Source organism: Pteropus medius, unplaced genomic scaffold (assembly GCF_902729225.1).
Source record: "Pteropus medius unplaced genomic scaffold, Ma_sr-lr_union100, whole genome shotgun sequence".
Lineage (NCBI taxonomy): Eukaryota > Metazoa > Chordata > Mammalia > Chiroptera > Pteropodidae > Pteropus > Pteropus medius.
In genome coordinates, this window is record NW_024354502.1 from 11954668 (window position 1) to 11976663 (window position 21996).

A 21996-nucleotide genomic window follows, 5' to 3' on the forward strand; every position below is an offset into this window, starting at 1 on the left:
CGCTGCCATTTACACAAAAAACTATGCTGGGAGCCCTCTCTGCCTATCTTCTTTGTTTTTTAGACTTTCCATATTTTGACAGAGAAGTTTTGCTTATTATTTATTATAGTTTATCTTTTAACACACTATTTCTGTAGCCCATATATGCTTAATATTTTAGCTAAAACTTTTTTATTATCAACATATTAAATATTTTATATAGATGAAATATGTACATGTTTACATGTTCTATTAATGCAAATAAATTTCTACTTATATTTTATTCTCTTCATACAAAGCATTCTAAAATCAAATGCATCATTAAAAGTTGCTTATATGTATGAATTGCTCTGTGTTAAAATTAGAAAATTGAGTTATTTATTTTAATTGTAATTTATAGAGCAGAGGAAGTCAGTATAAAATTTTCATAAGAAAAGCCAGGGCTTCAACCCACTTATCGATTGCCCTCTCCTCCCACCTCTTTTCTATCTCACTTATCTATAGCAGGTGTCCCCAAGCCCAGGGCCACGGACGAGTATCAGTCTGTGTCCTGTTAGGAACCGGGTCACACAGCAGGAGGTGAGTGATGGGCCAGCAAGTGAAGCTTTTTCTGTATTTGCAGCACTAGCATCAGTGCCTCAGCTCTACCTCACTTAGATTGAGGCATCAGAGTCTCATAGGAGCACGGGTCCCTGGTTCCAAAAAGGTTGGGGACCACTGATCTAAAAGTTTAGCCATATTGACAAATTAGTGATCCACCCATGTCAACTTATCTTCAACCATAAAACTGTGGAAAATCTTTGAGAAAATTGAAACGTTTTTATTTTCCATAGTCCTTGAATAAGGATTGTTCAGACCAAAAGAAAGAAATGACATAATGTTTTGCAGTTCTATGATCTCACAGCTGAACTTAGATTCATTTCAGATAGCTTAAATACAATTGTTGAACAGAATTGGTTTATACATTTTATTCACTGACCTGAAGTTCAACACTGATGCATTAACTAAAGGTAGAGTTAGGCTATCTTTGTGAAAATTTGAACCTCTTTAGAATGGGTTGATCAAATTTCCTCATGAGGAAGAAAGATTAGATGCTTTTTAAAGCTTTGCAATCTTTTAGTTTTGCTAATGGAAAACAAAATGTATTAATCACTTTAATCAGTGTTGAAATCATTCACATCGAATTCCATAGTCAGCCTAACTCAGTTTAGTGACAATCAATGACTCCTCTCATGCTTAGACTGTAGCCTGAATATAACTGGTTCTATCTAGGGCCAACCTCTGCATATTGTCTACTTCAATGATACATTCTAAAGCCATGAAGAATGGTGTAGATGATTATTATAGATATTCTTACACAGGGATTTTTATGATTTTACCACCTAGAATAATTCCTAAAAATCTTTTTTTTTTCTTTTGCCTCTACACCAGTTTCTCACTCGTAGCAATTGCATAAACAGTCTCCCTCTCTTGCCCTGTAGTCTCCTCATGACCCTGCTGCCATTACATTCATTTATTTTTCTGTTCCACACAGCCCAAGTCCCCTGTTGGGCACTTGTGAGCCTTCTCACTAGATTCAGCCTGTGGGAAGTACAGTTTCCTCATTAGAATCTGTCTCCTTGGAATTTGTTCTTTCCATACCCTTTTTCTTTCTCATAATATGGTGCTAGGATATTTCAAAAAGGGGTAAAGGGGAAATGACATAACTGCACTGAGATCGATTTTTTGTTTCAATGTGTGTTTGTGTGTGTGTGTGTGTGTGTGTGTGTGTGTGTGTGTGTGTGTGTTATGCTGCTCCTGAAACATGGGTAAAGTGGTGTTTTCACTTAAGTGTTTTTTCAAGGGAGTAGTAGGCAACCAGATTTCCTTTACTACACCAAGCAGTGCAAACTGGGATCACCCCTGACCCTCAATTACTTTTTCTCACCCAGTAAAATCCCATGAGATTTCTAGTTTCTGGAATTTTCCTTGTGACCAGCACTGCTATATAGAAGGCAAATTTTTATAAAATATGTGATCTGAGAAGTCTTCTGATTGGGCTTTGGGAAACCCGCTAGTCTTTGCCACCTGTCCAAGGGCCAGCTCCAAAGGGCTGAGACATACCTGCCTTTATTGTCCATACCTCAGATAATCTGAGCATCAGCATTTGGCCTTCTTTCTTCATTGTCTCTTTTTACCATTTTTAGTTTAATGTCTATTTTGTCTGAGGCATTCTTTCTTAAGTACAACCATAATTAACTCATTTTTCTCAGCTTTGATTTGCTTTACCAGATTCATGACACCCTTTGTTAATGGGAATTGAGTCTATGGTTACTTGGAGAATTGGCTCTAAGTCCACTCTGCCATGAAATCTTGTTACAGATGCTTCTGATCTTCCCATCTGTTTACACCTTTTCCTAGAAGATGTCTTCCTTTTTTTTTAACCATTTCTGACTTTACAACATAACCAGAACATATCACTGCAATATTAGCACTCAGCTCACATTCGTCTGAATATTTATTCCCTTCAGCATGGTGAGGCTGACTGCCATTAGACTGAGGTTTCGATGGATCTGAGTCACAATAAAATGCTCAGGGCTATAGATCAGGACTTATAACTTCAAATGCTTACAGGAGCAAGGTGGTAACAATAAAAAAAAAATTAGATGGGCTGAATAAAACAGATCACCCTCCTAAAGGGAAGGTCTGGCTCTTCACTTAATGGTTACAGATAAATGTGTCTCTATTTAATGACAACAATAATTAATAATATAAGAATGATACCATTGACAACTGATGAGTTTCTGTCAGCTCATACAATCCCTCATACACATTAGAAAAGGAGATTTAAAAATATATATATTTATTTTAATTAGTTTCAAGTATACAGTACATTGGTCAGACATTTATATAGTTTATAAAACAATTCCCCCAATTGCTCCTGCCCTCCCCTGACTCTCCACCGAGCCGTCATATTAATGCTAACTGCACTACTCCCTATGCTATGCTCCCCATCCCCGTGACCATCTATCAAGTACTAATTTGTACTTCTTTAACCCTTCACTCCATTCGCCCGGCCCCCCAAAACTCCCTCTCCTCTGTCCAACACCCAATTGTCCACTATATTTGTGAGTCTGTTTTTGATTAGTTTGTTCTTTTTATTCCTTACCTTTGCATATAAGTGAAATCATATAGTGTTTATCTTTCTCCGTCTGACTTAAATACCTTCTAGGTCCATCAAAGAAATATCCTTTTCCATCCCCTCTTTTTAGTCTGTGTGTGTCTTTTAATCTGAAGTGAGTCTTTTGTAATCTGAAGTGCGTCTTTTGTTGGAGGGACTTAAAGAAGTCCCTCCAACATTTCCTGTAATATTAGCTTGGTAGCAATAAATTCCTTTACCTTATTTTTGTCTGGGAAGCTCTTTATGATAGCTTCAACTCTAAATGATAGCTTATCTGGATAAGGTATCCTTGGTTCTAGATTCTGCGTCTTCATCCTGTTGAATATTTTGTGCCAAGCTCTTCTGTCTTGCATAGTTTCTTTTGAGAATCAGCTGCCAGTCTTATGGGTGTTCCCTTTTAGGTAACTATCTGTCTTCCTCTTGCAGTTTTTAAGATTCTTTCTTTGTATTTATCCTTTGGCATTTTAATTATGATGTGTTTTGATGTGAGCCTTTTTGGATCCCCGATTTTTGGAATTCTCTGAGCTTCCTGGGGTTTTATGTCCATTTCCTTCACCAAGTTAGGGAAATTTTCCATCATTATTTCTTCAAATAGCTGTTCAACATCTTGATTTTCTTCAGTTACGCCAATCAGACAGATATTTGGACCCTTAATAGAGTTCCATATGCTCCTTAAATTATTTTTTATAGTCTTGGCATCTTATCTCTTGCCATTCTGAATATATGCCCTTGGCTTTCTCATCCTCTACATAGGGCATTTGATCCTTTTCTTTATTCACTTTGTTTATTCCATTGAATATACTTCTAAGATAATGTGTTCTTCATTTCAGATTAGTTCCCTTTTATAATTTCCATTTCTATTTTTTTGTTTTTTATTTCTTTGTCGAAGTTCTCACTGAATTTATCTACACTTCCCAAAAGTTCATTGAGCATCTTTATAACCAGTGTTTTAAACTCTGCATCTCTTAGATTACTTGACTCCATTAAATCTGGATCTCTGTTCTTTTCTCTCATATTGCTTCTGCTTCTTTGTCTTTCCATTTTGGCTGCCTTTTCATGTCTGTTTCTAAGTACAAAGCAAAGCTTCTAAGTCTCCCACTCTTATTAGTGTGGATTTGTCAAGTAGGTATCCAGTGGCACGGTCTTGAGAGGGTTTCAGCAGCAAGCCAAACAGCCTAAGGCTCTGCCCCTCTGGGGCCACTTGTTAAGATTCAGGAAGCAATCCACCGATTTTGTGCTTATACTTGCCTCAAAAGACCACACCAGAAACTGAGGCCAGCTGCCTCCAGTGTGAGTCTAGGTGCTGCTCAGCAAGGAGCACCTGACTCACTGAGGATAAACCTGGATGTGGCTTGGGTGGGGACACGAGTTGGGGGAGGCAGAGTTTGATGACGTCACAGCTATGGCAGCCCTGTGTCAGGTGCACTGGTAAGGGGGAGGGAGGGCTCAACAGGGAACAATGGATACTGCCAGCATTTCTGTAGAGAGCCCTCAGCCCTCACTCCTACAGTGTCTCCCTGTAAGTCCCCGGGGCCCTCTGCTCACGGCCAAATTGGCCCTGGTGCTCAGAGTGAGCAGGTCTGTCACTGCAAAAATCCACTCGTGGATGTGGCTCCTTTAAGAGGCATCTGCCGCTGCTGCAGCCTCCATCTCACGCAGCCGGTCGAGATCGGGCAGCCCCGCATGCTCTCTCCATCTTAACTTCTGCCATTGCAGGGTGCTTTCTTGGATTTTTCCCTTGTTGTATGACTTGTTCATCTAGATCTCAGGTGATTTTTCCTTGCTGCTGCTCCTTGTTTCTGTCACAACTTTGATTTGGTCGCCAGAGGGATGAACAGAGCCTCTATCATCTACACCATTTTTTTCCTCTCTCGGGAAAGGACATTTTTTTAAAGAGGAAAATGGCTTGATTTAGTGATTACTATTGTCACTTTAATTAGAAATCTAACAGCAGAAACCAATCTCTTGGGGATTGTGCTAGGCCAATGGAACAGGTCAGAAGCCATATATCAATTTCTTTCCCTTTTGAGAAAACACTTCAGTGTCTCAAGAATTTGGTTGTTTTGGGACTTAATGGAAGAGCCAATTTCTAGATAGTTATTCCATGAAGTTTCTTGAGTTCCTTTTTTGTGAATTTGTATAACGCTGCTCAAGTCTGATCCTCTAGCTCTTAGAGTCTAAGTGGCATGTCCTGTCCTGAATTGCTCATTCTCCCCAGATTGTCATTTCAGTCTTAGAGTAGTCTCTACAACATCCTTCTGGGTTTGCATTGATATTCTGCTCATGTATGATTCTTTTTCACTATTTGGCACTACATTTTTCTTCTAATTATTTAGGTCCTAATGTGGCTCAATCGTGTAGTATGATTTGATTTAGGCAGACTCAGGAACTACAGTTATTTAAAAAGCATTAATAAATAACAGATTTTTGTTTTGTTTTTCTTCAGAGTTAGGGTGCAAAAGTTTTACACAGAGCAGTGAACAGAAAGCTTCCACAATATCTTCCTAAGCCATCTCTTACCCCATCCTTTAATTCAAGGTAGCAATTACATGTAAAAATCTTCATTATCATCGTCGTCATCATCATCATCATCATCATCATCATTTTTCTCTCTCATGCTTGCACACATAATTTTATCATCACTAAGCTGTTCTTCTGTCCCTTTCTATTTCCCCTTTCTCAACTCCACACCCTTACCCACATGTATTCAGCCCTTCCCCTCCATGTTTAACCCTCAGGTTAATACAAGACCAGCCCACTCCACTATATTCTGCCCCCAAAAAAGATTAGTTCATCCCATTTTAATAGTTTTCAGTTAAGATTCTTCTTGAGAGCTTGGTAAATACAATTTTTCACCTCATTATAAGAAATTATACATTTGTTTTAAAAAAAAAAAGAAGCAGAAGATCAAGTTTTGACAGGAGATCAGGTCTTTTCTAGCTACACTCTGAGTTGCATTTCTACTTTATAAACAGCCTCTTCTGTGTCTGCCAGTAATTAACCAGCCAGTGAATCCCAAAAGAACTTGAAAGAGATACCACGCCATGAAACACAGAATAAAACAGGAAAGTTCTATTCCTAGGGGTCAGGCAGTGAGCGCTAAGTCATCTAAAATGTTCTGTTTTAAGAAGCAAGACAGTTGGACATAAATTAAGTCTCCTATCTCTGTTGTAATCACAGGAAACTATTCCCAGGTATGAAGATTTATTATTTGTTGGTGAATGTCATTTTTTAAAATGCTACTAAACTGTACTCATGTAAACTGAAAGATGAGAAGGATTTGTTTGCAGACTAAAAATGAGTCAGGTTAAAATGTATTCATTATTTTGTTAAGTCTGAAATGCATATCAGTTACTTTTGTTAAAGTAGTTTATAGTTACAAAATTATTCAACTGTTCATGGAAATATAAGTTATACAAGTCTAAAAATTATATACTTTGTTCAGTTTCATTTTATTAAATATACTACTCAGGCTCATTTTTTTCTTTTTTCCTGGTTCCTTGTCATCTCTGTGACCTCTTTGTGTGTTTTCCAGGGCTAGTTCATGAATATTTTCTCCTCTCTATTTCCATTTACTCTAATGGTAATTTTCATCCAGTCTTCAACTTTAAATAATATCTATTTGTTTGTGTCTTTCAAATTTGCATATCCAGCCTAGTTCTCTGCCCTGAAGTCCAGATTCATATATTTAGCTTCTTGCTCAATATTTCTACTTAAATATTTAATAGGCATCTCAAACTTAACCTCTCCAAAACTGATCTGATCTCGCCCAATCACTCCAAACCTGCTGCTGTCACAGACTTTCTCCATCATCATTAATAGCACTCTATTCTTTCAAGAAGTCAGGCCAAAACTCTTAGAGTAATTCCTGACTCCTTTCTATCACAACTGTACACAACTCATCAGAAAAAGTCTATGAATTCAACCTTTGAAGTATATTTATACCGAATGAACTTTTTTCTTCCTCCACTGATGACCTCCTGGTCCCAATAATCATAATCTCTGGTCTAAATTACTGCAGTAGCTTCTTAACTGGTCTCACTGCTTCTTCCCTTGCTACTATTCATTTCTGTAGAAATGGTTTGTTGTTCAGTTCATCTGTGCCCATGGATTAGTTGCTTCATAGTAATTTATCCTCTGGGACTCAACAGCTCTGATGCATACAAACTATCTGCTTCTCCCCTCTTTTTTACTTGACTCTTTGTCTCCCATGCCCTCTGAACTGTAGCCAGAAATGCCCTTTTTGATTTAAAGCAATCTCCTCAACAAAAATTGAAATGGAATATTGGCCTTCTGGATTACATGGTCATGTTTTTGAATATAATTAGGCCATAATACATTCACTGGACTGCTTTATAGATAAAGAGGATTACATTTAATGAAATACGTCAGAAGAGTTAGGTGAATGCTATGGGCTCAAAGCTGTTGGTTTAATTTATATGCTGAGTCAAGACTAACTGAAAGAAATGTTGTCTCTTCTTTGTAGAGACTTAAAATTATTTTGAATATTGTTATTATTGTAGCCTTCCTGGCAAGAAAAACAATAGGAACAAAATGCATAACAAGGTATAGAGGCAAATTTTCCTGTTGTTTTGGAATTGGCAATTTAGACCCCCATTTAAGGAGAAAAAAAGATTCAATATATTCTTCCATAAAAAAGTTGAAGTTCACATACTCCCTTCATCACTTATTAAGTGGGGTCTAACTGACTTGTCTCTCTCAATCATGACCTCAGACATCTGAACCTTGATTCATATAAGCAACAAAAGTAGAGGAGATCCGGATCTACGTACATACATATGTATGTATGTATGTATGTATGTATGAATGCATGCATCTGTTTGTCTATCTATCAATCATCCATCCATCTATCTATCATCTATCTGTCTATAACTGTTGAAGTCAAAAGTTCAGATTTCTATTTACCTTCCTATAGGAAGGAGAATGCTAGTCTCCTTCTCTTAAGCCAAGTTGAAGAAAAGGGCTCTATAAGAATCCCTTATAGAGAATGGAATTGCCTGTGAGAAAGAGGAACTAGAATCCCCAGATGGATTTCTGATTATGCTACCGGAGAGTGGAGATCCTCTCCCGGAGCGTTGTCCAGGTTCTTGGTGTCTCGAACAAAGAATTGAGAAAGACACCGAAATACAGTAGAAAGGAGAAGTTTTATTAGAAAGGAAAGCAGGCCTGAGCAAGAGAAGCATGGCTTAAAAGGCCTGGTAACAAAGATTCCAGGATTTTATCCTTTTTTGCTGTGGGTGGTTACTTAGACTGGGCTTCCTTGATTGACAGCTAAGATTGACAGGACTCAGTGATTCATTTTGCTTTCTGTGCATGTTTGTTCCCAGAATTCAGTGTGTTATAATGATATTAATGAACTTGTGGGCATATGCATCATATTATAATGATGGTATAATGAGGCTCAGGTGAGTTGAAGGTTATTGGGGAGTCTTCATTGCACAGGTGCGAGTGACTGGCTTAAACTGGTACCTAATTCTCTGCCTACTGGTTTCTTTGTGTGAGTTAAAAAATGCCTTTTGGCTTGCTTAAGTGTGGGTGGATTAGGGCAGACCCCTTCTAGGATAGGACGACCTCAGTATCTTTGTAGGCAGACCTGAAACCCCCTAACTAACTTTCCTGCCTAACTCTTTTCTAAGAGCCATGAACTCCCTTATTAGTAGTATGGATGTTGAGGGACGGGAAGTCTCTTCTTTTGTATCTCCTTCCTGCTGAGAATTGCATTAGTTCCTGCCTATAGGGGTTTCATGGAGCTCTTTCCCTTTCTGCTTCAGTCAGGGGGGTCTTGGGTTTCCTGCTGAAGTGACAACTCAGTTCCTAAACAAGGAAAAGAGATACAAACTTATTATTTAAATCATATATGTATTAATTTCTATTATTGATTTGCCTATTAAGTGAGTAAAGGGAAACAGGCTTGGTTAATATATTTCTTAAAAAGTAAGAAAAAAGATCTTTGGCCTAAAATCCCCTCCTTCCTTAGACTCTAAGGCCTGTCTGACTTAATCCCATTTCTGCTAACAATGGACTGATGACCCTTATCAATAGCCAGAGGATCTGGCCAGGGCAATTATCAGGATTTGAGGGAGAGGGCCTTTTTTTCCAAAGAAAGAAGGAAAGAAAACTTAACTAGGTTTATTAAAAAGATTAACTCTGTAAGAGATGTCCCATTTCATTTCCTGCTAAAAGATTATAAGAATTTTACAAGTGATGTCCTGTCTCAATTATACAGTGTACTTGCAGTTCTGCCTTCTATGCCATTGACCAAGAGAAAGAAAATTGATAAAAGCTGACGTACTGAAGAGAGGAAAGCTGTCTAATTTAAATAATTTGGCAAGTTAATGATGTGAGTTTCCTATGCATCAAATGAATACCAAAGATGAGACTTGACCACCAGGTGAAAGAAACCCAACAACCAGAGACCATAGGGTATATTGATTGCCAACAGTGGGAGCAAGGAGGTGACTGAAAAAGGTTGAGTTTCTCCTATATTATGTGCGGAATTATGCAGTGAGAGGCCACCTCTCCGCACTCCTGGCCTTTCCAAAGAACTAATTTATCTTTATGGAGAACAACCATTTTCCATATCTGACAAATGGAAGGCATCAGGGACCAGTCAGGGTGAGTGAGGGAAACAACAACAGCCAGAAGAGGACTATGGCCTCACAGTAATCCTCATCCTAGCCCTAATACACCGTAGGAAACAGACCTAAAAGACAGAGGAAAATGGACAAGATGAGAATGAGGAGGCAGTGTTCTCTAATGAAAGTGCTGAAATGAATGGAGGAATGAATCAGGAAGTATGATTCATCAGCACCGGTCTCCCCATCCTCCAAGTCTCTCTGACCATTGTTCAAAGATGCACCTTGGGTGGGTGGGTGGAGGAAATAAAGTAAAAGTTTTAAGTTGGACTGGACCAAGTTTTTAATATACAAAGTAATGAGAAAATTAGAGGATCTGCTCAACATGTTTTTAAGGAGAGATTTGGCAGTGCATGTTCAAAGGCAGTGATTAGGAGGAAAAAAAGAAGAAACTAATTTCCGTTTTTATTCCACCAATTTCAGAATGCTCCATAAAATGTTTACTCAAGCAAGAACTTCCCCGCCCTCAGCAGAGAACTCCCTGTGTTACTATGGTTTATGTTCCTTGCTACTCCCTAATGTAAGATCTAAGAGAATTCCTTGAGTGAATAGGATGGGACTGAAGTCCCTGGAGAACAGTTTGGAGGCAAGGCTGGATTTGCATGCCTGATGAAATCTCCCTTTCAGAATAAGGGGTTTTCTCTTGAATCTCAATGAAACTCAAAGGAAAGAAAACCTTTCTCATTCACAGATATCTCCTCTTCAGAGGGAATTCTTTTGAGGGATCAATTGGAGTAACAATCTGAGGCATAGATCAGAATTTATTTTGTGGTCTCATATAGAGTGTGTATTCATACACAGATATAGGTATTTATATCTAAAAATAAATCTTTTTAGTTACATATTTAGATAGTATTAAATTCTAGGTCTGGAAGACTACTAGAGGGGAAGCAAATTTAGTAGCAATCTGCAGGGTTTTGCTCCTGATCTTTGTGGGTATGGGGGAAGGGAGGAAGAGTTTATGAAAATGAAAGGAGTTGCAGAGCTGTGAGTGCTTCTCTGCAATGTTGGACCTTTAATTTCTGTATTTCTGGTTTCCTCTTTTTATCCTAGATACAGGCCCAGCTTGTTTCCCAACTTTTCTTTGAAACATCATCCAGTGTCCTGAGATTGAAGAGAGCTGGTGATTAATTACCACATCTATAACCATAAAGCAAGTTAAAAAAAAAAGGGGGGGAAATAAATGAGACCATCATTGTTTGATAATGCCTGATGTGGCATCTCGATTTTATCATGCACAGCTCCACAGAAAGGTTATTTATCAGATCAAATATTAGAATGTTCACCTTTTAAATTCACTTATAACCACTCAGCCATAAAAAAAAAAAAAAGAGAGAGAGAGAGAAAGAAAGAAATGAAATCTTACCCTTTGCAAAGATATAGATGGACCTGGAGGGTGTTATGCTAAGAGAAATAAGTCAGACAGAGAAAGACAAATACCGTATAATTTCACTTATATGTGGAATCTAAAGAACAAAATAAATGAACAAACAGAACAGATAAAATCTCTTAGATTCAGAGAGTAAACTATTTATTGCCAGATAGATAGGAGATTGGGTCTGGGTGAAAAGGGTGAAGAGATTAAGGAGTGTGAATTGGTAGTTACAAAATAATCATAGGATGTGAACTACAGCATAGTGAAGACAGTCAATAATATTGTAATAACTATGTATAGTGCCAGGTGGGTACTAGACCAATTGTCTAACCACTGTGCTGTACACCTAAAACTAATAAAGTATTGAATGTCAACTCCAATTGAAGAATAAAAAATAAAAATAAATTAATTAATTTTCCATTAAAAAAAAAAAAATCACTTATCACCAAACCCACACAATCAAAACCCAGCTCTTCCAGTTCCCAACTCCCTTCTGAGCACCTAAGTGCCACTTCTCAGGTCAAAGAACATCTCCTGCTGTGGAACACTAGAATTCATTACCATTTTTATTCAAGAGAATTTTATCTGAATACAATCTGAAGCATTTCTGTCTCTTTTAAAATATGCTGGGTATTTTAAATTTGTCCATTCTACTTAAAGTAACAAAAATGAGTCAGCACTCAAATGTAAATTATTTATAACAGACTTTGTTCAAGACTTAAAAGATAAAATCGGATAAATGAACTATGTATGTCTACTTTATATTTATTGTTTATGCTCTGTTTTCATTGCTTTAAAAAGCCAGAATTAGAGGCAATGATTTGTATATGGCTAACAGAAACAAATAACCTCTTTATTGCAGGAACCTGAGAGATTATCCAAGATAATCTTGTAGCTACAGGCCAGCCACATCCTCTTATATTTGTCAGTGTGGTCTGTGGGCCAGCAGCAATAAAATGAACTGAGTTATTGTGTTGGCGCGAGGGTCTTGTTAACAATGAAGATTTTTGGATTCCACTCTTTAACTACTAGAATCTGTATTTTAACAAGTTCTCTGGGTACCCACTAAGGTTTGAAGGTCTTCCAAAGCAGTAACCACTGCATAAAGCCAAGTTTTTCTCCTTATTCCTGCTCTAACTAAAAGCTTCAGAAACAAAGAACTATTTGACTTTCCCTCATACACATTCGTATTTCTTATTTCCTGTCTCTGTTCTTTCTGTTCCCCACCCCCTAACTTCTACTCATTTCTTAATCTAACTCATCTCAGACAAAATCTTCTAGGACTCTTTCCTAATGCCCCTAGAATGTTGCCTGTCTCTCCCCAAGTTTCCAGACTATCTACTCAGCTCAAGCATGTACTTATATTGCATATTGGCTCTGCCTATGTTCCATGTAGAAATTGCGTGTCTCTTGAGGGCAGATATAATGTCATATAGATTTTTGTTTAAATTTTAGCACCTAGCATAATGTCTAAATATATATATGTGTGTATATATATACACACACACATATATATATGTATATATATATGTATATATATATTTAGTTCCATATATATATATATATATATATATATATATATACACATTTATTTAGTTCCATGTATATATATATATGGAACTAAATAAATGTTTATTGAATTAATGAACACATGAATAATAAATTAGTTAATATTGGGTAAACACTTAAAATGGGGTAATTAGAATCTCAGATTTATATTAAAAAATCTTCGAGTTGCATATTCTATCCCCCTAACCATCCATCTCTGTCTTCACTAAATCTAATTTAAAGAGTATAAGATATGCTTAAATAGAGGTCTCTCTTGAAAATTTAATTCAATATATGTATCATGGAAGTAGTTCCTAACTTGGAACTTAAATATTTTAATTTGAATTTCACCTCTTCCACTACCTATATCTCTGTTTTTCAAGTCTTATGTTTCATGATTGTTTTCCTCATCTGCAAAACTGACATAAGAGAGAAACCAGCAATTTCATGCTATAAGATTATTAAAAGAATCAAATTAAGTAATGTATATAAAAGCATATTCTAAACTGGGAGGCATTATGACTGTCTTAGCTGGTATGACAGAAATGGCTAGCTGGTCACCTTTAAGTACTGTTACCCTATTTGTTACATAGAGTTGTATGAAGAAAATAGCTGCAACTGAGGGACTTCATTTCACAGCCTCTTGTGCAGTTAGGTATGGACAAGTGAGTATTTAAATAACTTCCATGCTGTGGTCGACACACAGAATGGTCCTCTCTGCTCTGTTTCTTGACAGCTGAGATAGAACTGCCCACCAAGGCAATCTAGGAAGTTATATGTTAAAAATGTCTGAGGCTTTGCCATCCTAGGTCTTGAGAGAAGGAAGAATGCTATTCTGCCAATAGGTTCACCTCAGAGTACTGTTACATGAATGTGTCAAAGAAAATTTCACCAGAGTTAAAAAGTCAAGGGACACTTTATCCAAGGCTATTGCAATAAAGAAGAGACATTGAATTCAGCTGCACCAAGGGAAGGTTTTTAAGAGCTGAGGTGAGCTTGGTGGAAAAATACTGGAGGAAGTTAGGTCAGGAATTGAGAGTCTTGAAGAAACCTGTCTAAAGCTTAGTAATGCTAAAGGCCATTTTTGTCAAGTGAGAAATAAACATACTGCTAAGCTAGTAAAATCTAGCAATTTATTTATTTTACCAACTACAATCACCCTAATTCACACAGACCCAACAGAAGTAGCCCATATTAGCCTTTGCCCCAATATAATGATATACTGAGTATTGGTCAATACCTACTTAATTTTATTAAAATATTTTTCAAAGGATTACATCTTAAGCCATTTTTTAATTTTTTTCTTTTAAGTATTCAGCTTTCTCTTCTACCTACATCAAAGCTTTAACATCAGCCTATGTTGAAAATGACACTTAATATATCCAAGAGCTCCAAATTCTATGTTTCTGTTGTTTCTTGTGATGTTTCACAGAACTTTTAGTCGCAGCTCTGAATCTCATTATCTTTCTATTGAAATTCCTTCCTGTTTTGTGTTCCCCATTTTGGTGAACAGGAATCACCATCTATTCTGTTGTGCATGCTAGGGGCCCAACAACCAGTTTAGACTCCTTCATCTTGCTCATTCATTACATGTAATAAGTAAATGATTTTGAGTCTGCGTCTAACTATCTCTCATATTTGGTCCTTCCCTGTAACCACTGTATTTCAGAACCCAATTATGTCTTTCTTAGACAATTCTATCAGTCTCCTAACTGATCTCACCGACCCCAGGTGCACTACTCTTAGTCCATCTTACAAGCAACTTCCATTTAAATTAAAATCTTATTCTTTGTCTATATATGTGTAGCCTTTATCTACTTTTCAAATGCCTATGATTTACTTTTTAAATTTTTTAAAAAATTTAAGCATAGTTAGTGTACAATATTATGTTAGTGTCAGGTTTAAATATAGTTACTTGACATTTTCATATCTTGCAGTGAGATCACCCCATTCATACTAGTAATCATCTGTCGCCATGTAAACTGATCACAATATTACTGACTATATTCCTCTTCACCTTTTTTTATATAGCAAACCAGGTATTTTTCTACTCTTCTTCCTTCATCTCCTAACATTTCTTGGTTTCCTAAAAACAGTTACTAGCATTACTCAAAAACATTGTGTTAACTCAGCTTTCTTCTCTTTTTCATATGCTGTTGCTTTCATTTACAATATCATCTCTCTTGTCCTTCTGGTGAACTCTGACGTCCTTGAAAATTCGTTAAACAGAATCTCTTTCATAAAGCCTTAACCAATGCCCTCTTTCAGACCTATTGTCCATAAACATATATTTTTTATAGAACTTATGGCATTATTACATTTTGTTCACAGTTCTCTTTTGTGCATGGGCATTGTGAGGAAAGGAAGAAGAGTCTCTTAATGACAGAAGTTTCAAAAGTCAAATTGCCTCTGTTTAAACCTTGTTAGCCAATATGCAAATTATTTAAATTCTCTGCATATTAATGTTCTTATTTATAATAATAGTACATATGTGGCTGGATTATTTTGAGCATTATATAAAATAATCCAGGAGACTTCTTACACAGCAGCTGCCACACAGAAAACTTTTCAATAAATGTTAATTAGTAGAAGTAGTACAGATACCACACAGGCACATACTCGACACGAAATTGTTTGTTGAATGACCAAGATATGAATGAGTGAACAAATTAATGGGATTTTGAAAATACCATTATGATCTTCTCCATGTGCACATCTTGCTGCCACGTGCCTACTAGACATCGTGATCATGACTAAACGTTACTGAGCATATCTCGCTTGGGTTTCACACCCTCCTGGGGAATTGATGATGTATGAAGAAGTTCTGGCAAAAACTCTCCATATTTTGAAAACCTTCTCTCACTAAACTACTTTGTCTTTTAAAATATAATAATTTAAATAACTGTGCACATAATTTTATTTTTGAATTACTTTATAATGCATACTTTTAGAATAATTTTTGAGAGTTTTAACCCTGTACATGAGAGAAAGAAGCTACTTCAGAATATGTCATTAAGTTAACTAAGAGAAGACTCACTTTTTAGGAGGGTCACCTTCAGGAAAGCCCTTTCAGGAAACAAATAGTATCCATACCATATGTTACTCTTTTGCTTAAAGCCCCCTCCAAACTGCTTCACACTTTGCATTGAGGGACCAACAAAATGCTTCTGGGTACTTTACTTTTAATCCTTTATGGCCTATTATTTAATTTTTAATTTTATGACTGATTACTTTTTGATGGTTACAATGAAATACACAAATACTTTTCTAGAACAACGTGAGTAGATAACATATTAAGGATCTCTGTTGGAAACTCCGTATTTCTGGGACCTTCTCTCACCAAATATTTTACTCTGTCTTTTAAAATATGGTAATTTAAGTAACTATTATGCACATAATTTTATTTTGAAATGCATAATATCTCTACAGGAAACTTAATTAGAGTCATCATAACAAGGAAGAGTAAATAATCTTCATGAAAAGCCTTAAAAGCTTCTTAGGAACTAGAATTAAATTCTAAGGAAGGGAATTTAGTTTTATATGTAAGTTTTTTCTCATGCAAATAACAAATATTGGCAAGTTCACATAGAAAAAATTAATTATTTTTTTCAAATGGATATTTTACAGCAATGCTCAATTCCTAGGCTAATTTATAAATATTTACTGTTTTATTTGCGTTACATCAAATTATTTGAAGAATGAAAAAGAGTGAAAAAAATAGTGTGTCTGGAGCAATAGTTTTATAAATTCTGTAAGGTGAAACAGAAAGAAACAAACAATAACAAAAATAAAAACATGGGTTAGAGTTTAAAATGGAAAGATTTAAAAATTTAAAAATAGCATGGGAAGTTTTGGAAATGATCTCTAGTGTGTTGAAAAGTTGACATACACTTGATTTTTTAATTGCCAAATAATTTTTAACAATTCAAACACCCTTTGCTCATTTTGTTTTTATTTGTAGCTTCTGAATGTGTAGAGCAAGCTAATGTAGCTGGGCTGCAGAGTGAAAGGAAGAAGTTCAGAGACCAAACTAGAGAGTAAGCAACAGCTGGATGATCATGCAGGACTATAGTGGTCAACACAGAAAGAAGCCGCTGAAAAGCATGGTCAGATTTGTGGTTTAAAAAAAAGAATCACTGACTGTTGTGTGGAGGATAATTAGTGTGGATAAAGAGAGTAGTTAGGAAGGTCAGTTAGATTTACTCCAGGGACGAAATTATGGTAATTTAACTATTATGGCAGCTATAGACTAGAGAGAAAGAGACAAAAGTGAACTTTAGATTGGGTTAGATAAGGAAGTAAATGGTAAGGATAATGGAAATATGAAAGATGACTACTTCTAGCTCTCTGACTTCTGCAACTCCATGGTGGTTGTTTCATTTATCAATATAAGAAATAATGGGAGAGGATCGGTTTTGAGGTCCCATTTTTTAAAAACTGACTTGAAAGTACATTTGAGACTTACAAGCATTGTGAACCTCGGCAAGTTGCTTTTTTCATCTTTAAAATTCGATGTTTTCACTAAAAGACCTAATAAAGTAGCCATTGGAATTACAATGCTATCATTGTGATTTCAATTCTGTGTGAGTGTAGGGAAAAGCAGTGCATTGAATACTTTAAGTATTTAAATAAGCTGAGAATTCGAATATGATGTTAAATGGAAAGCAATCAAAATATATGTCTAGGAAAGGGAATGATATGATGAAACTGTAATTTGAAAAACATTCTGACAGCTGGACTGAAGCAAGAGAGAAAGTATCAGACAGAAAATCTGGGAGGATTGATTCATCAACAAAGGAGGGACTGAATTTTAGGAGGAACTCTGAAAATAGAAAAATCAAAGTTTCAGACAGTGTACAGCATGAGTTAGCAGTGTTTGATAATCAATGTAAATTAGAAAATGAAAGAGAAACTAAAACTAACAAATTAACTATTTTTCAAGTTTTGAAGATGAAGAAGATGATAGAGACACAAGAATGCATTTAGGAATATTATTGGGATATTCGAGGGTGATCAGTTTCTATGACAAGCTGAGTGTGTGTAGCTATGCCATGTTTTAAAAAGTAGTTTCCTTTTTTTTTAAGGAAAATTATCAATAATAGAAGAACTGGATGCACTTTTACTTTCAAAACATTATTAACTAGCATTTAATAGGTACATACAGAGATTCATTTTAAAAATTAGAGTTAGCACTAAGAATAATTTTTGTAGCTTGTTCTAAAAGTTCTTTTCTTGTTCTCTGATTTCATCTTTCAGCTCCGTGTGGTGGCCATTTTTCAGCTCCCAGTGGATTGATTCTCTCGCCAGGATGGCCAGGATACTATAAAGACTCTTTGAATTGTGAGTGGGTGATTGAAGCTGAACCTGGACACTCTATCAAAATTACTTTTGAAAGGTCTCTGGAAATATCTATCTTTCTACCTTTAAAAAATATACATATATATAGTCAACATTCTTCATTTTATTTACTAAATCAATGTATAATGTTTTTTGCAATAATTAGCTGTTTGCCTTGAATGCTTTAGACTGCCTCCTTTTAACTTTTCAGCCTGTTTTCAATGTGATTTTTTTTATTTGTTTAATGCCATATCAGTACTATTGATATGCAAGATGGACCATTTAGCTTTATATATATGCATACTACTGAGATATGAACATGTGACTTTTAAATTAATGAATTTAGTTGTCATATTTTGAAGGGCCTGTGAATTCTGCTGTGCTAGATTTCAAGAGGCAAAGGTGCTGTAAGCACATCCAAATCAATTCCATCTTGCAGCATAAGGCAGTTACACTACCCATATGTGTACACTCATAAGTTCTTCACAGAAATGACTATCAAATTAATTTGTATTAATGATCAGTTAGTTGAATTTTTTTCCCCTTCTAGGAAAATTAGCATTACTGATTTTGAATTAGTATTACAAATTATCTTTATGGTGAAAGATTGTAATATTGACAATTTAATGTTTTAAAAAATGAAGCTTCTGACCTGTGATTAGATTACTATTCAGAAATCCAAATAGAACTATTTATATAATTTTCCAATTGTAATATTGGCTCCCTTCATCTCCCAACCCCTTTCTTTTAAAGAAACATTTGTAAGCCTTGTATTCACATGGTAAGCATATAAATATATAAATGTAGCTGAATTATGCTCTTCCGATGATTGAATTTTACAAACATACGCACCCCTCATACAATTCTTGAGTTGGAGCTTTTTGAAGGAAAAGTTATTTAAAGATCATCTATTTCTTCTTTTCTAAGCCCATTTAAGGGTATGAGATTTTGTGTTAGGGCTGCCTACACTCCATGTGCTTTGTCAGAAAACTGGTTCATAGCAAATGAACCAGGGACTTCATTAAGTTAAAAAAATAAATGAGTTTTATCTGTTAGGATAGGGGCATAAAATAGTCATTTTGAAATCAGAAATATGTACATCTATTACTTCCTTGTTGAGTAACTTTACAATATCTTAGTGCTTCATTTCCCCTTAACATTGTTTTAAGAAACAAGATATCTCTGAAGTATCTAACGAGAATTACGTTTTTGAAAAACCTCATTTTTTCCCTGAATTTCAGCCAAGCTCTTGTAAGGACACTTTGCCAACTCCTTAATAGTCCCTCACATTTTGAGAATATATATTTTTTTTTATAGACTTTGGTTCCAAATTACAAGGTTATATCATTTGCTTTCTAGTACACATGAATAAATTAATTTGGTTGAAAATAAAATTTCTAAATATCAAATAATATAATTAAGATAGTGGCATAGCTATTTCGAAGGATTTTTTTTTTTTTCGTATACTCTCAAATGTAGCAGTTGGTTAGAATTAATCTACAGGAAAAAAACTAAAAATCACTGCAAATATATTAGCCATTAGATAGCTTCTTGAAATTGTCTGAAGTAGCTTGTCAGTGAAATCTTCAGAAATATAATTTTTTATCAAAGATAAAACAGAATAACAATAATGCCAATGAACATGTGTGATTTTTTAAACATTTATCTTTTCCTAACGTAGCCAAACACAGTTAACAGGTCTTATCCTCAGATCTGGAGAGAAATTTTTGCTTTGATTCTTCTCAGTTCCTAAATTTTCTCAATATTTGTCAGCTCCTAACTGAACTCATTTTACTATTATTTATCCTGAGCATGTTTCTTTTCTATACCTTTCTATTCCTTTTCCTGTCCTCAACTATTTGACCACAAGCTATCAGTATTAGTCTTCCAGAGAGTTTTTTTTTTTAAAGTTACTGAGGACTATTTCAATTTGGTTAGAATGGGTTTGAATTACATCAAGAATGTTTTTAAAAGATAATAAAAATTGAGAAAGATTAGATCGAATTTGATTTTTAATATTGTCCAGTGGTTCCATAACATTTATTTATGAAAAACAATAAATTGAATGTCATGAACAAATGAACATTAGATTAAGGCAATTCATGAGAAATTTATACAACTATCTTAAAACAACAAAATGAAAAAAAAATCACAAAATGAAAGAAATTCAAATTATTGTATAACTCTATTATTTCATTTTCTTTCTTATTATAATGTATCTTTATTGTTCCTTAGGGCAAATCTGTGATGATTTTCTTTTTAAAGAATCACTCCTACTTAACAATGTTCTTTATGTCACCAGTTAATGGTCCTATTTTATTAAGAATTAAGTCTTTTTATGTTTCAGTTTAAAGTAATCTCTGACTCTTCTGTGCATTTTAATTTGGTTATTATCGGGTGACTAGCTATCAAAGTGAAACTCCAATTTCGATACAATTGACTGACTACGAAACAACCAAATAATGGATTCACAATGTACAGCTGCCTGTTATGCATTCTTATACAAATGTGTGTGTTTCTATTCATTTCCTATTCTAAATTAAATTATTAGAAAAGTTATTTTAGACAAATGCAGTAAATGTCAGGTTGCAAAATAAAAAGATAATCTTATGCAATCTTTTACTAAGAAAATTGCTTAATAGGATGGAATAGTGGTACATAGTGAAAAGTATTTCAGTTGTACTTCCTAAATAGCATTAAACTGCACACTTAATTTTGACTACTTATATGCCTCATTTAATCATATTAGAGACTTTAAAATGAAATAAAATTTCTAATGTTTAAATATTCCATTCAATTTTTTTCTGACAAAGTTTTGAGTTTTACTTATCTGTTTTTGTTTGTTTGAAGAATAATGTAGTTTAATATTGTAATTCTGGAAAAGACTGGTAGGTGTGATTGTAAAAGTGATTATCTAAAAAAATATACAGTTCAACTGAAAATTAATTTTTAAAGTGTACTGGAGATAACTAGTTACCAAAAATGTATTGGAACATACATTTTAAGAGAGTGAAAATACATGGTTAAAACTGCAGTGTCCAAGTATGGTGAATGTTTTTTTTTCATGAATTTTGTTAACAGCTCTAGATAAAAGAAAGATCATTTTGTCTTTAATATACATTCACCCATTCATTTACATGTATATAATAAATATTGACTCTGTATCTGCTATATGCAAAGAATTAGCAAAAACGGATACTGTCTGACCTCATGGAGCTTATAGTCTCTTAAAAGAGACAGTTATCAAACAAGCAAACAACTGTGATTAATATTACAAATTTACACTTTGATGTTGGGGAAGGGCCTCCAATGGACCCATTTATGCTGAACAATGAAAGATCTCTAGGAAAACCTTGGTGAAGGTAGGAAAATAATTTTCTTTGCTACAGGATCATCATGGGCAAGGAAGTAAGGTACTCAGTTTTCCATGAAACCATGTGAAGTTTTTCTACAGCAAAGATTTCTAATCCAGAGTTAGGATTTGGTATAATCTTGAAGTGCATGGAAAGAACACAAAATGCTATTTAATATGTTATGCATGTTAAAAGTAGCTTTGCGTTGATTGCAGTTTATAACACAATTGTATCTTTTTGAAAAATTAAAAGCGATCGGAGCAACAACAACTGAGAATCTAAAAATAAAACCAACCATATAGCATAGTGGTTAGGAACAGATACTTGGGTTTGAGACATAGCTCTGTCATTAAAGAAAATGTAATATTGTTTAAGTAGTGCAGGCTTCTGTTTTGTTTGTTTGTTTGTTTGTTTGTTTTTTGATTTTTGTTTTTTTGTTTTTTTTACCGCAAAATGAGTGTAATAATAGGAGTTAACTTATAGAGTTAGTGGGAAGATGAGATAAATTAAGATAAATTATTATCACAAAGTATTTAGAAGAGTTTCAGCATTTAGTAAACACCAACTATGTCATCATTATTATTACCC

The 21996-nt window shown here is 34.9% G+C and overlaps 1 protein-coding gene across 1 annotated transcript in view; it reads left to right on the forward strand.

Moving 5' to 3' along the window:
- CSMD3 (CUB and Sushi multiple domains 3) overlaps nucleotides 1–21996 on the forward strand; it is a 1005898-nt gene that overhangs the window by 618000 nt on the left and 365902 nt on the right. The window contains exon 17 of the mRNA XM_039853604.1: nucleotides 17975–18113. Coding sequence (XP_039709538.1) covers nucleotides 17975–18113 — 139 coding nt within the window. The remainder of the gene's footprint in view (nucleotides 1–17974; nucleotides 18114–21996) is intronic.